Source organism: Chrysemys picta, chromosome 20, assembly GCF_011386835.1.
Source record: "Chrysemys picta bellii isolate R12L10 chromosome 20, ASM1138683v2, whole genome shotgun sequence".
Taxonomy (NCBI): Eukaryota; Metazoa; Chordata; order Testudines; family Emydidae; genus Chrysemys; species Chrysemys picta.
In genome coordinates, this window is record NC_088810.1 from 8,705,501 (window position 1) to 8,720,112 (window position 14,612).

Below are 14,612 nucleotides of genomic sequence, written 5' to 3' on the forward strand. Positions count from 1 at the left end.
GGGCGGGAGGGGGCTGGTTGTTTCTCCTACCTGAAGCGGTTGTGCTCATGCTGCCGGAACTGGAGCCTCCAGACCCTGTGGTGGCTGCAGGGAGATCAAAGGAGGGTGGGACTCAGATCTTGGACCCTTCTGCCTGCCCCCCTCCCCACCCCCGCCAGCTCTGCCAGTGCCCCTCACTCCTGACCCGCAGCCCTGGTTATCCCAGCCCTGGAGTTCCCCTCAACAGCTCGGCCGTGCTCCTCACTCCTGTTCAGAGTGGGGAAGGAACCTTGACAACCTGGTCCGCTCAGACTTGCTGTGTGTGCGTGTGTGTGTGATAGAATTACTGAACCCTCCCCCCCAGAACAGTAACCCTAATAAACGAGCATACCCCAAAGTAACGGGCAAATCTGGTAACAGGGATGGGATGTGGGGGGCTGCTCATCCAGAGAGCCCTTGCCTAACACTGAGATGCGGCTGCCTCTGGGGTGGGACGTGGGGGCGGGGGGCTGGTTGTTTCTCCTACCTGAAACAGTTGTGCTCGTGCTGCTGGAACTGGAGCCTCCAGACCCTGTGGTGGCTGCAGGGAGATCAAAGGAGGGTGGGACTCAGATCTTGGACCCTTCTGCCCGCGCCCCCCACCCCCGCCAGCTCTGCCGGTGCCCTTCACTCCTGACCTGCAGCCCTGGCTATCCCAGCCCTAGGGTTCCCCTCAACAGCTTGGCCGTGGCCCTCACTCTCGTCCTGCAGCCCTGGCTATCCCAGACCTGGGGTTTCCCTCAACAGCTCGGCCGTGGCCCTCAATCCTGACCCACAGCTCCCTGCTCTCCCAGCTGGTCCTTCTTCCATTTTTAACATCTCTGACACTCTTTTCAGGCTGAGCTCTTATGTAGGGAGCTTTTCCCAGCCAAGTCACACCTAACTGGGGTGTTGCCACTGGAGGGACTGGGGGGCACATTGTGGGGCAGAGCAGTTACCTGCTGTATGATTGGGGGGGGGGGGTGGACAAAGCCCTGACTGGGATGATTTACTTGGTGTTGGTCCTGCTTTTAGCAGGGGGTTGGACTAGGTGACCTCCTGAGGCCTCTTCCAACCCTGATCTTCTATGATTCTATGACTGGGGCTACGTGGAGGGGATCTGGCTTGGCCTGGAGTGGGGAGCTCCCACCCTTGGTTATCCCATCTTCCACATGATGCCTACTACCTGCGCTAGATGTGTTTTCCACCTCTGCATCTTGGTCTCCATCTGGCCATGTCATGCAAAGAAAGAACTGAGATTAGAAACAACGGATCAGCCACCTCTGGGGTGGGACAGTCGGGGAACAGCTGCACATAACGCCACACAGGGATGGCTTTTCTGGCATTAAGATGCAGCCACCTCTGGGTCGGAGCAGCTGGGGAACAGCTGCACATAACGCCACACAGGGATGGCTGCCAGGCACTGATATTTACCTGTCAAATCCAAGTTGGGGTCAGATGGGGTCATGACTCCAGAGTCCTGCCCCACTTCGGGCGTCGGGATGACGATTGCTGATGAAGGATAAAAGCCTCCGTGTGCGTGTGTGAGCGACAATGACCCACATGGCAGCTAGTCTGAATCCCACACACACACACACCCCACAGCACCGGGCTGGTCACAACCAGCAGGGACACATACACACAGAGTGCCCCTTTTGGGTCCCAGCCCACTCCCTGCAGCACAGTGCCCTCTGCTGACCCCCTGCTCCCCGCAACCCTGCTGACCTCCCTGCCCTGCTCCCCACAGCACACCTGTCCATGCAGTGGGCTCTGGCCTGTCACTTACCCCCCTGCTTATCCTCAAGGATTGTCTTAGCCAGCAAAGGCGTCGCCTTCAGGGAGTTATCTGTGGGAGCTGTGAAAGTAGAAAGAATTATATTGTAAAAATAGAATGGATTGAAGAAATGCTGTATGTTCCTTTTAGCAGGAATGAGGAATGTTGAAATACAGGTATAAGGAAGAGAAACATTAAGGTATAGACCAATGAGTCCACTTAAGCTAATGGTGGGACATTAACAGGAGATCAGTAAGAGTTAGTAAGGAAATAAGATATGTGTGTCTAGCCCCAGGTAAACTTAACAATTCTGCTTCCTTTGTTATCTTGTTAAGTTCACGCCCTTTTATCTGTATAAATAAGATAGTTTGAGTCTTGCATGGTGCTCACATTATCTGGGTGCATTGGCAGAGCGCTGTGCTAATAAACAGAGTGGTTTGACAAATTGTGAGTCCTGATTCTAACTTTGACAATTTCGAGGTTCCACCGAGATGGCAACCGTCTTCGCTGGGGCTGTGTGATTCCTGATCGTTTTTGTAGGATGACCGTGGCAGCTGATGAGGAAGACACATTAATTGATTTGGCAGCCTTGCGTCCGATCAATAGACGGTCACCAACCTCCCCAGTTCAACAACTCCCAGGGGTCTCCAGTTCAGGCCAGCCCAGATTGTCCGATACCGCCCAGACCCATTCCTCCGGTACCGCTCAGGCCCATAAAGAAAAAAAACCCGTTCCCCCGAAACCCTCCAGTCTGCCTGACTCCTCCTCTTTCCCCCCATACATAAGAAGATAGCCTGGATACTGATTGGGCCCAATGCTTGCGCTCTGGCTCTAAAACTGTCCAGGCTCCCCTCCGAATCCTGCATACTGGGGGCCAAGAAGGGGGTCCCACTTGGAGCTATAAACCCTGGACTCGCACAGAGCTCCTTTCAATTGTAAAAGACTTTCCGAAGCTCTTGGAAAATCCTACCAAATTCGCAGAGGAATTTTTGCTAGTGTGTGACACCTATGAACCCTCTGAGGGAGACCTCCTGCAGCTGTGCAAGCTACTTGTAACCCAAAGCGAACATGAAAAATGGCTCACAGCAGCAAATTGGCCCATCAGTGAGCGCCACTCTAATTTGCCAGACACCGGTCCTGACGCTGAATCACGGAAAAAGTGTAAGGACCGAGCTAAAAATCTACTTGAAGCCATCCCTCGAGTACAGACTCCTAAAATCAACTGGACGGCCATACACTGCTGTAAACTGCGACAGGGAGAAAACCCGGGCGACTATCGCACCCGGCTGACTGATGTTTTTCTGCAACATTCTGGTATACAGCAACCGGATAAAAATGGACAGGGCGCCCTGGCTCATGCGTTTGTTAATGGCCTCCTACCTGCTACTGGCAATATGCTAAAGCAAATAAGTGTTGGGTGGGAGACCGAAACCATGGACAAATTGCAAACAGTGGCAGAGCACTGCCAACGCACTCTGAAAGGAAAGGAGGAACAGTCCTCTCAAAAATTAATGGCCCTGCAAATTCAGCATTATTCAGGGCAGGGCAAACAGTACCAGGGACAAGGACGGGGAAGTGGATTTTTGGGTTTTGGGGATGTTTGTAATTACTGTAAGCAGCCCGAACATTGGAAGAACGAGTGTCCGTGCCGGCCTAATAGCTCTGTAAATAACCAGCTAGACCCCCTGTCGGCACAGCCCGACAGTCCCCAGCCTTACTTTGTCCCACAGCAATGACGGGACGCCGGGGAACCTCAGGAAATTTTAGCTCCTTTACTACCTCTCACTCCCACGGGTGAGTGTCTTTTGACTATTAATGATCTTTCTCTCCCTTTCCTTGATGATACGGGAGCTTTGCTCTCTGCAGTTCGTACTACTGATCTGCCTGCGGTTCCCCGCTCCGGAAAAACCGTGTCCGCTGTGGGTATTACGGGAATCCCAACCCCTTATCCCCTTTCAAAACCTCTACTGGTCCAGGTCGGTCTCTTTTCCATGGATCATGCATTCCTTCTCTCAGATTCCACTCTGGTAACCTTTTGGGTCGGGATCTGTTATGTAAACTTGGCTGTACCATCTATTCTTCCCCAGATGGTGTCTACTTACAAATTCCCCAGTCCTCTCTGAGCAATTCTCTGGCCTCCCTGCTGTCTGAAACTTCCCTTTCCACTCCAGTTCCCTGTTACCCATTGATCCCGTCCCTTGAACACCTAATTTCGCAGGTCCCATCTTCTCTGTGGCCAACCCACCCATCTGAAGTGGGCCGCTTAAATACTGACCCCGTGTGCATTACTGTTGACTCCTCTAAACCCCTGCCTTGCCTGTCTCAATTACCCTTTAAACCCCAAAGCAGAAGCTGGCATTGCTCCGGTCATAACCGCCCTGTGGGAACAAGGCATTATTGTCCCCTGCTCCGGCCCCTGTAACACTCCTATCCTCCCAGTTTGAAAAGCTGATGGTAAATCGTGGCGGTTTGTTCAGCATCTTCGAGCCATTAATCGCATTGTTATACCCACCTTTCCTGTTGTCCCTAACCCAGCAATGAGTCTGGCTTCTAGCCCACCAGGTGCAACTCATTTTACTGTTGTTGATTTGTGCTCTGCTTTCTTTTCTGTCCGGTTCACCCTGACTCCCAGTATCTTTTTGCCTTTTCTTACAAGGGGCAACAGCACACATGGACCACGTTCCCCCAGGGGGATACTGAAAGCCCATCTTACTTTTCCCAAGCATTAGCCCAAGACCTTGCTGACCTTGTTTTTCCGTCCGGGTCCACACTAGTCCAATATGGAAATGATCTACTCCTCTGTTCCCCTTTGTTGTCTGCCTCAGAAACTGATTCTTTAGTGCTCCTTACTGCCCTAGCAAAGAAGGGGCACAAGGCTTCTCCTCTAAGCTACAGCTCTGTCAGGCCTCCATCACATACCTCGGCTTTCTCCTCTCCCAGGGTTCCCGTACACTTTCTCCCGCCCGCGTCCAAGCTATCCTCAGTTTTCCCTGACCCCGCTCCCCACACCAGGTCTGAAAGTTTTTGGGCATGGCTCGATTTTGCAGGCAATGGATTCCCCAATATGCCTCCCTTGCAAAACCTCTCCAGGAACTCACTCAAGTCTCTGTGCCTGACCCCATGCCATGGCCCCCTGAGGCCAACTCTGCCTTTGTTTCCCTCAAACAGGGTTTGGCTTCTGCCCCTGCCTTAGGGCTGCCTGACTATTCTAAGCCCTTTACCGCCACGAACAATCTGGGTGTGCACTGGGAGTCCTCACTCAGATGCACGGAGACAAAAACCGCCCAGTGGCTTATTTCTCTGCCACTTTGGACCCTGTTGGCCAAGGCTTACCCCCCTGCCTGCGTGCTGTGGCTGCCGCAGCGCGCCTAGTTGAAATGTCCGAATCCCTTGTCCTCTGCTCTCCTCTTACCCTCATGGTCCCTCGCTCTGTGGAAACCCTCCTACTACAACGTAACACAGGCCGCCTCTCCTCCGCCCGCCTTACCAGGTATGAACTTTTACTGCTGTCGGCTTCGTATATCACCATAAAGCATTGTTCTCAGTTAAACCCTACCACTCTCCTTCCTTTGTCTGATGACGGTGATCCCCACCACTGCCTTGCAACTGTCTCTGTTGTCACCATCCCGCGCTCTGACCTTTCTGATGTCCCTCTCCCTAACTCTGACCTTGTTTTGTTTACTGATGGTTCCTGTTTTCGAGACAACCAAGGTCGTCTCCTCGCTGGATACGCTGTAGTGTCACTCTCTGAAACTCTAGGAGCTGCGCCTTTACTTTCTGTAACCTCAGCGCAAGTTGCTGAATTAGTTGCCCTCACCCGTGCCTGCTTTTTGGTGGAGGGACGCTCCGCCACCATTTACACTGACTCCCGCTACGCTTTTGGGGTTGTACATGACTTTGGCACCCTCTGGCAAGCTCGGGGTTTCCTTACCTCCCCCGGTACCCCTATCAAAAATGGCCACTACATCGCTGCTCTCCTGTACGCAGTTTTACTTCCATCTGCCCTAGCTATTGTTAAGTGCCTTGGCCACTCGATGGCGGATACTGATGTTGCTAAGGGTAACGCATTTGCTGACGCCTCTGCTAAACATGCTGCTGCCATAGAACCTTCCCCAGATGCATTTCTAGGTTCCCTTTCTGTTTCTATACCACCGCCGTCCCTCACTAACCTCACCCTGCTCCAAGACTCTGACCCAGAAGCCGAAAAGGACTCCTGGGTTGCCCAGGGTTGCTCTCTACATCCTGATTCCCTTTGGCGTTCGCCTGCTGGTGCCTTGTGGCCCCCTTTTCACTCTACCCGTCACTGTCCGCCCTGCTACACATGTCAGAAAGGAGGGGATGGTCTCTGCTGTAACTGAGGCAGGGTGGTGGGTCCCCCACTTCAGCTCTTTTGCAACCCGCCACTGTGCCGCCTGTACCACTTGCCAAAGCCACAATATTGGTAAACCTGTAAAAGTGGCTCAAGGGTTCCGGGCCCTGCCCCAAGTACCATTCTTGCATTGGCAACTTGATTTTGTACAAATGCCTAAGTGACAACAATATGAATTTATTTTGGTTATGGTATGTTTATTTTCTGGTTGGATCGAAGCCTTTCCTTGTCGAAAGGCTGACGCACTGTCTGTACCAAATGTTTGTTAAATCATATTATGCCTGCCAAGGGAATTCCTGCCACTCTGTCCAGTGATCTGGGTACACATTTTACCGGACAACTTGTTCAACACCTGGATCGTGTGTTACATATCACACACCTGTTGCACTGTCCTACCACCCACAGAGCGCGGGTGCAGTTGAAAGACGAAATGGTGTACTTAAGAATAAGCTTGCTAAACTTTGTGACTCTACAGGGTTAAGCTGGCCAGCAGCGTTACCACTGTCCCTTATGGAAATGCGATCCACTCCATCTCAAAGGCATAAATTGAGTCCCTTTGAAATTGTTATGGGACGCCCTATGCGAGCTATGGCTACCATTACTACAGTCCCAGACTTGAACTTGACGCACAGTATGCGCCTTCAATATTGCAAGGGATTAATGCAAGCCGCAAGTCACTTCCATTCACAGGTTCGAGCCGCCTGGCCGACAGAACCCACCTCTGATGTTTGCCACGACCTCAAGCCAGGTGATTGGGTCTACGTACGGCACCACCATCGAAAACACACCTTGGAGCCCCGGTGGAAGGGTCCTCATCAGGTACTGCTTACTACCCAGACGGCTGTTAAACTATCTGGCATCGCAGCGTGGATACATGCTTCACAGTGTAAGAAGGCACCATCCCCAGCAAACCGATCATCACCTCAGGACCACGCAGAGTCAATTTTGATTCCAGAAGAAGACGTAGAGGAACAGCCTGCAATACCTTACAATCTACGCTCTCGTAAGGGTTGCCAGAAGCAGACGACGACTTAAAGCAAGGCCCAAGAAGAAGCAGTAGCGAGCCTAGCGCCTGCTCCCTGGTGGATGTAAAACCGTGACTGCGGTTCCCTCAGTTGAGGTTGTCAGAACCAGCAGGGCCTTGCCTCCAACATGCGCCTCTGGTGGCGCCTGTTCCTCGGCTGCTGGTGTCTTAAGGTCTGGGGAGTCCACAATGACAATTCTTTTATCCAGCAGCAAGTGTGGATAGCTCAGACCCTTAATATTTCTAATTGCTGGGTCTGCAGCCACATCCCAGCCCACTCTCAAGCTGGTGTTCCTGTCTTGGCAATCCCACTCAATTCCCCATACCTCACTGGAGGACCTCGTCCGTTTAACAAAACATGGAACAGCAATGACACTTGGGAAGCAGTGGGAATAAATGTATCAAAATGGATAAGTGTGGTAGAGGGAAAAGGTCATTGGTGTTGGGTGTATAATGGGACAGGGTTGGATCTGGGAAAAAGCAGTTGTCTTCAGCATATTGTGGCCAATGGTGTATGGGATTATTCGAACAAAACTAAAGAGTGGCGGGCCAGGGATGGGTATATGAATTTTTTCTCACCTGGAATCAAACAGAGAAATCAATCTCATGTTCCCCCTACAGTAACCTTAGTGAAAACAATACAATCTTTCAATGCCATGCAAATAACACCACTCCTCGTAAGGAGAATTACCCTGTGCCCCTTTGGAGGATATTACTCCTCCTTTGCAAACACCTATATGACAAATCGGTGCAACTGACCCTTTCCAGTCTTGATAGGGCATCATTGGGTTTGTGGGACCAAGGCTTATACCGCATTATGAGCTAACTGGTCAGGTACCTGTTATCCCGCCCGACTCTTCCCAGAATTCCGAGTGCTAGGGTCCTTCCCACAAGAATGCCTCCGTAATTTCAGGCAAAAAAAAGGGACTTACCAGATGCCCAATGGTATGTAAATAACATAAGCCCCTTAACCTGGGAAGAGGCCATTGGCGGTTCCCTTATCCCACTTGGGGGAGTAATACACCATGCACAAAGGTTCCTGAGGTTACAAGCAGTAGTTGAAATAATGGCAAATGAAACCGGAGAGAGTTTAAGAGCCCTGGCCAAAGAAACAGGGGCGATCCGACAGATGGCCCTCCAAAACCGTCAAACATTGGACATAGTGCTGGTGACCAAAGGAGAGACCTGTGCTCTCACTGGAAAAGAATGTTGTCTGTTTATACCTGACGACACCAATGAGGTACTAGATCGCGTTAGCCACTTAGAACAAATCGTATATCTTCCCCATGAAGAGCCGAGTTCTTTATGGAAGTGGCTAAGTAACCTGTTCAATTTCTCTAACATAGGAAACTGATTGTTTCAGGGAGCCCTGACTATCCTGTTTGGAATCCTAATGATTTTTGTATGTTTTCAGTTAATCTCCTGTTGTATCCAGAATTGTGTAAGGTATGCCACCCAGGTGACTGCCCCAAAACAGAGTGCTAATACGATGATTTTAAATATCACTGATGAACAAGGAGATAAAGAACGATTGATATGTGGAACCCGGTAATTGTTGGTCATAGCGTAGCTTGACCAAAAGGAGGGATTGTGAAAGTAGAAAGAATTATATTGTAAAAATAGAATGGATTGAAGAAATGATGTATGTACCTTTAAGCAGAAATAAGGAATGTTGAAATACAGGTGTCAGGAAGAGAAACATTAAGGTATAGACCAATGAGTCCACTTAAGCTAATGGTGGGACATTAACAGGAGATCGGTAAGAGTTAGTAAGGAAATAAGATATGTGTGTCTAGCCCCAGGTAAACTTAACAATTCTGCTTCCTTTGTTATCTTGTTAAGTTCACGGCCTTTTATCTGTATAAATAAGATAGTTTGAGTCTTGCATGGTGCTCACATTATCTGGGTGCATTGGCAGAGTGCTGTGCTAATAAACAGAGTGGTTTGACAAATTGTGAGTCCTGAATCTGACTTTGACAGAGCAAAGGGCTGAGTGGGAAATTTTGGGTGGGGGAGCCCCAGGCCAGACAGGCAGACACTCACCCCACCAATGGCTTGTTGTCCTCTGCCACCCAGCTTCCATTGTGTGTGTGTGTGTCCCTGCTGGAGGGGACGAACCCTGCTCCGTGTGTGTGTATGCATGCGTGTGAGCGGTGCACGCTGCCCAGAAACAGCCCTACTCTGTTACACATCATATTCCCTGTACAGCTCTTGATTGAGTGGGATTCCCCTTTCTCCCCCTAAAGAGAAGGAACCTGAGACACAGAGAAGCAAAGAGACATGCCCAAGGTCACATAAAAGGACAGAAACAGAGTGGGGGAACAGATCCCCAGGAGCCCCTGGCTCCCAGCCCCCCATCTAACCACTAGACCCCACTCCCCTCCCAGAGCTGGGATAGAACCCAGGAGTCCTGGTTCCCAGCCCCACCAGGACAGCCGGTCCCTCCTACAGATGTTTCCCAAGGCTGGATTTCCTGGTCAGCCAAGGGGTCTGGTGCCCCAGGGCTGTGGATGCTGGTGCTACCCAGGGTGTGGTGCCATAGGGAGAGGCAGGTGACACTTACCTTGCTGATTCAGAACCAGGACTGGGTCCAGGACCAGGAACAAGAATACGGAGACTTGGACCTGCAGCAAAACCAGAGAGACTCAATTGTCCTGGGCTCTGTTGGCATCCCTCACTACCACCCGCAGCCCTATGCCAGCCCAGGCCTGAGCCCGCCTCCAGCTCTGCCAGTGCCCCTCACTCCTGACCTGCAGCACCTGCTAGCCCTGCCCTGGGCTCCCCGCCCAGGCATTCATATGTAGTGGTGCAGCGCCGGACTGAATCAGACTAGCCACGAGGGGCTACTCAGGTGACCAACGTGTGTGAAAAGTTTTCAAAGCCTGAGATGCCTGGGAGGACAGACCCAGCAGTGTTGGGGTGGGGCTGGGGGGGATTTGCTTTGTTGATTTAGAAGCTACTGGGGGAGCTGCTGCCCGCAGGAATGGGCTCAGGCTCTCAGCAGACTCAGGCAGCATTGCTGGGTCAGTCACAACCAGGGAAGCTTCCCACACCCAGCGATGGGCTCAGGCTCTCATAGAATCATAGAATATCAGGGTTGAAAGGGACCTCAGGAGGTTCTAGTCCAACCCCCTGCTCAAAGCAGGACCAATCCCCAACTAAATCATCCCAGCCAGGGCTTTGTCAAACCTGACCTTAAAAACCTCTAAGGAAGGAGATTCCACCACCTCCCTAGGTAACCCATCCCAGTGCTTCACCACCCTCCTAGTGAAAAAGTTTTTACTAATATCCAACCTAAACCTCCCCCACTGCAACTTGAGACCATTGCTCCTTGTTCTGTCACCTGGTACCAGTGAGAACAGTCTAGATCCATCCTCTTTGGAACCCCCTTTCAGGTAGTTGAAAGCAGCTATCAAATCCCCCCACATTCTTCTCTTCTGCAGACTAAACAATCCCCGTTCCCTCAGCCTCTCCTCATAAGTCATGTGCTCCAGCCCCCAATCATTTTTGTTGCCCTCCGCTGGACTCTTTCCAATTTTTCCACATCCTTCTTGTAGTGTGGGGCCCAAAACTGGACACAGTACTCCAGATGAGGCCTCACCAATGTCGAATAGAGGGGAATGATCATGTCCCTCGATCTGCTGGCAATGCCCCTACTTATACAGCCCAAAATGCCGTTAGCCTTCTTGGCAACAAGAGCACACTGTTGACTCATATCCAGCTTCTCGTCCACTGTGACCCCTAGGTCCTTTTCTGCAGAACTGCTACCTAGCCATTTGGTCCCTAGTCTGTAACAGTGCATGGGATTCTTCCGTCCTAAGTGCAGGACTCTGCACATGTCCTTGTTGAACCTCATCAGGTTTCTTTTGGCCCAATCCTCCAATTTGTCCAGGCCCCTCTGTATCCGATCCCTACCCTCTAGTGTATCTACCACGCCTCCTAGTTTAGTGTCATCTGCAAACTTGCTGAGAGTGCAGTCCACGCCATCCTCCAGATCATTAATGAAGATATTGAACAAAACCGGCCCCAGGACCGACCTTTGGGGCACTCCGCTTGATACCGGCTGTCAACTAGACATGGAGCCATTGATCACTACCCGTTGAGCCCGACGATCTAGCCAGCTTTCTATCCACCTTATAGTCCATTTATCCAGCCCATACTTCTTTAACTTGCTTTCAAGAATACTGTGGGAGACCGTATCAAAAGCTTTGCTAAAGTCAAGGAATAACACATCCACTGCTTTCCCCTCATCCACAGACCCAGTTATCTCCTCATAGAAGGCAATTAGGTTAGACAGGCATGACTTGCCCTTGGTGAATCCATGCTGACTATTCCTGATCACTTTCCTCTCCTCTAAGTGCTTCAGAATTGATTCCTTGAGGACCCGCTCCATGATTTTACCAGGGACTGAGGTGAGGCTGACTGGCCTGTAGTTCCCCAGATCCTCCTCCTTCCCTTTTTTAAAGATGGGCACTACATTAGCCTTTTTCCAGTCATCCGGGACCTCCCCCGATCGCCATGAGTTTTCAAAGATAATGGCCAATGGCTCTGCAATCTCATCTGACAACTTCTTTAGCACCCTCGGATGCAGCGCATCCAGCCCCATGTACTTGGTGCTCGTCCAGCTTTTCTAAATAGTCCTGAACCACTTCTTTCTCCACAGAGGGCTGGTCACCTCCTCCCCATGCTGTGCTGCCCAGTGCAGCAGTCTGGGAGCTGACCTTGTTTGTGAAGACAGAGGCAAAAAAAGCATTAAGTACATTAGCTTTTTCCACATTCTCTGTCACTAGGTTGCCTCCCTCATTCAGTAAGGGGCCCACACTTTCCTTGACTTTCTTCTTGTTGCTAACATACCTGAAGAAACCCTTCTTGTTACTCTTAACATCTCTTGCTAGCTGCAACTCCAAGTGTGATTTGGCCTTCCTGATTTCACTCCTGCATGCCTGAGCAATATTTTTATACTCCTCCCTGATCATTTGTCCAATCATCCACTTCTTGTAAGCTTCTTTTTTGTGTTTAAGATCAGCAAGGATTTCACTGTTAAGCCAAGCTGGTCGCCTGCCATATTTACTGTTCTTTCTACATATCGGGATGGTTTGTTCCTGCAACCTCAATAAGGATTCTTTAAAATACAGCCAGCTCTACTGGACTCCTTTCCCTCTCATGTTATTCTCCCAGGGGATCCTGCCCATCAGTTCCCTGAGGGAGTCAAAGTCTGCGTTTCTGAAATCCAGGGTCCGTATTCTGCTGCTCTCCTTTCTTCCTTGTGTCAGGATCCTGAACTCGACCATCTCATGGTCACTGCCTCCCGGGTTCCCATCCACTTTTGCTTCCCCTACTAATTCTTCCTGGTTTGTGAGCAGCAGGTCAAGAAAAGCTCTGCCCGTAGCTTGTTCCTCCAGCACTTGCACCAGGAAATTGTCCCCTACACTTTCCAAAAACTTCCTGGATTGTCCGTGCACCGCTGTATTGCTCTCCCAGCAGATATCAGAGTGGTTAAAGTCTCCCATGAGAACCAGGGCCTGTGACCTTGTAACTTCTGCTAGTTGCCGGAAGAAAGCCTCATCCACCTCATCCCCGTGGTCTGGTGGTCTATAGCAGATTCCCACCATGACATCACCCTTGTTGCTCACACTTCTCAACTTAATCCAGAGACTCTCAGGTTTTTCTGCAGTTTCATACCGGAGCTCTGAGCAGTCATACTCCTCCCTTACATACAATGCAACTCCCCCACCTTTTCTGCCCTGCCTGTCCTTCCTGAACAGTTTATAACCATCCATGACATGTGAGTTATCCCACCAAGTCTCTGTTATTCCAGTAACATCATAGTTCCTTGACTGTGCCAGGACTTCCAGTTCTCCCTGCTTGTTTCCCAGGCTTCTTGCATTTGTGTATAGGCACTTAAATAACAGGCTGATAACTCTGGCAGACTCAGGCAACTCATGTTTGATCCCCAAGCCCATGAGCTAGAAACTTCTTTCTCCCCACACACAAATTGAACTCTGACACAATCCCGGGGTACAGAGGAGAACCCCCCACCCTGCATAGTGAACAGCCCGGAAGGGTCAGGCCAGGCTGAGGGAGGGTTGCTCTGATGTCAGTGCAGGTGACTGCACTGGAACTCACACTGTCTCCCAAGGGACTGGTAACAGTGGCTGGACAAGGTCTATTCACAGGGCAAATGAATCAGATGGGGTGGAGGGTGTACAGAGATAGATAGCTAGATAGATAGATAGATTAGATAGATGGGGGTATGAGAATAGATAGATAGATAGATAGTTAGATAGGGACCGGATGGCATGTCGGGGGGGATGTAGGTCTACAACTGTTAGCTGCGGCCCCATATGCACATCAGCTTTGTGGTGTGGTTCCCATCCCAGGGTCCCGCCCCCCGCCCCTTGCCAGCCCCTCTCCCCCCCGCCCCCCTCCGGCCAGGACACCTGGTTCCCATCACCAGCCTGCCTGGCTCCCCATGTCCCTCCCCACTCAATGCCCCCCCCCTCCTGCAGCTGTGACCCACCGGGGTCGCTCGTGGCAGGAAGTCGGGGCCGTGGTGCTGGACTGGGGGCACAGCTGGCTCTGATCAGAGCCGGGGAACCCAGGCATCCGGAATGGGGGCTGGGGACTCACCCTCATGGCAGCAGGCGCTGGGACGGTGTGTGAGCAGGAGGGGGAGGGCAGCACTCGGGCAGCAGAATGAGGAGGCCTCACGAGTCATTTCCTCCCGCCTGTACTTCCTGCGAGGCGCGTGTGTGAGAGAGACCGTGTGTGTGTGTGTGTGTGTGCGCGTGCGTGTGTGCGTGCACTCAGAGGACTGTTTGTCTGCAAGTGTTGTGGCCGCAAAATGAAAGGGAACCCCGAGAAGTGGAAACAAAGAGGAAGAGAACTGCCCTGCCCAAGAGGTGGCTGCATCTCAGCACTGGGCGAGCCTTCCCCATACAGCGTTATGTGCAGATGTTCCCCAGCTGCCCCGCCCCAGAGATGGCTGCATCTCAGTGTGCTCAATTCCCCCTCCTGTCCCCCTGTCATTTCCTTATCCCCAGGGAGCCGGGCAGGTGGGGATCAGGACTCTACTCAGCCCCACACAGCAGAGGGCTGCTCCGCGGGAGCCTCCTATTGAGAGGTGCCCTGGGTAGGCAGGGGAGCTTCAGGAACAGCAGCAGGACAGGAGCTAGGGCTGAAGGCAAGGGTGGTGGTGAGCCCCAGTGCATGTTGGGAGTACCACTCTAGGACTAGTGCATGCTGGGAGTTCTGCTCTGAGCTTGGTGTATACAGGGAGCTCAGTTCTGAGCCTGGTGCATTCTGGGAGTACCACTCCAGGACCGGTGCTTGCTGGGAGTTCTGCTCTGAGCCTGGTGCATTCTGGGAGTCCTGCACTGGGCCTGGTGCACGCTGGGAGCACTGCTCTGATCATGGTGCATCCTGGGAGTCTGCTCCAGGCCTGGTGG

At 51.7% G+C, this 14,612-nt stretch overlaps 1 protein-coding gene across 3 annotated transcripts in view; it reads right to left on the reverse strand.

Annotated features, from left to right (window-relative positions):
* Window positions 1–13,950, reverse strand: part of LOC101938932 (FXYD domain-containing ion transport regulator 5-like) — a 226,057-nt gene extending 212,107 nt beyond the window's left edge. Inside the window, exons 1-7 of one of the 3 annotated variants that reach the window (XM_005279494.4) lie at window positions 13,795–13,948; window positions 9,728–9,788; window positions 1,784–1,852; window positions 1,432–1,509; window positions 1,184–1,225; window positions 506–559; window positions 31–84 (exon numbers count right to left, since the gene is read on the reverse strand). In XM_005279494.4, coding sequence (XP_005279551.2) covers window positions 31–84; window positions 506–559; window positions 1,184–1,225; window positions 1,432–1,509; window positions 1,784–1,852; window positions 9,728–9,788; window positions 13,795–13,800 — 364 coding nt within the window. In that variant the 5' untranslated portion in view covers window positions 13,801–13,948. Of the gene's footprint in view, window positions 1–30; window positions 85–505; window positions 560–1,183; window positions 1,226–1,431; window positions 1,510–1,783; window positions 1,853–9,727; window positions 9,789–13,794 lie in introns of all 3 variants that reach the window. The other 2 variants (XM_065574537.1, XM_005279495.4) reach the window with 2 other exon arrangements.
* Window positions 13,951–14,612: the final 662 nt, after the last annotated feature.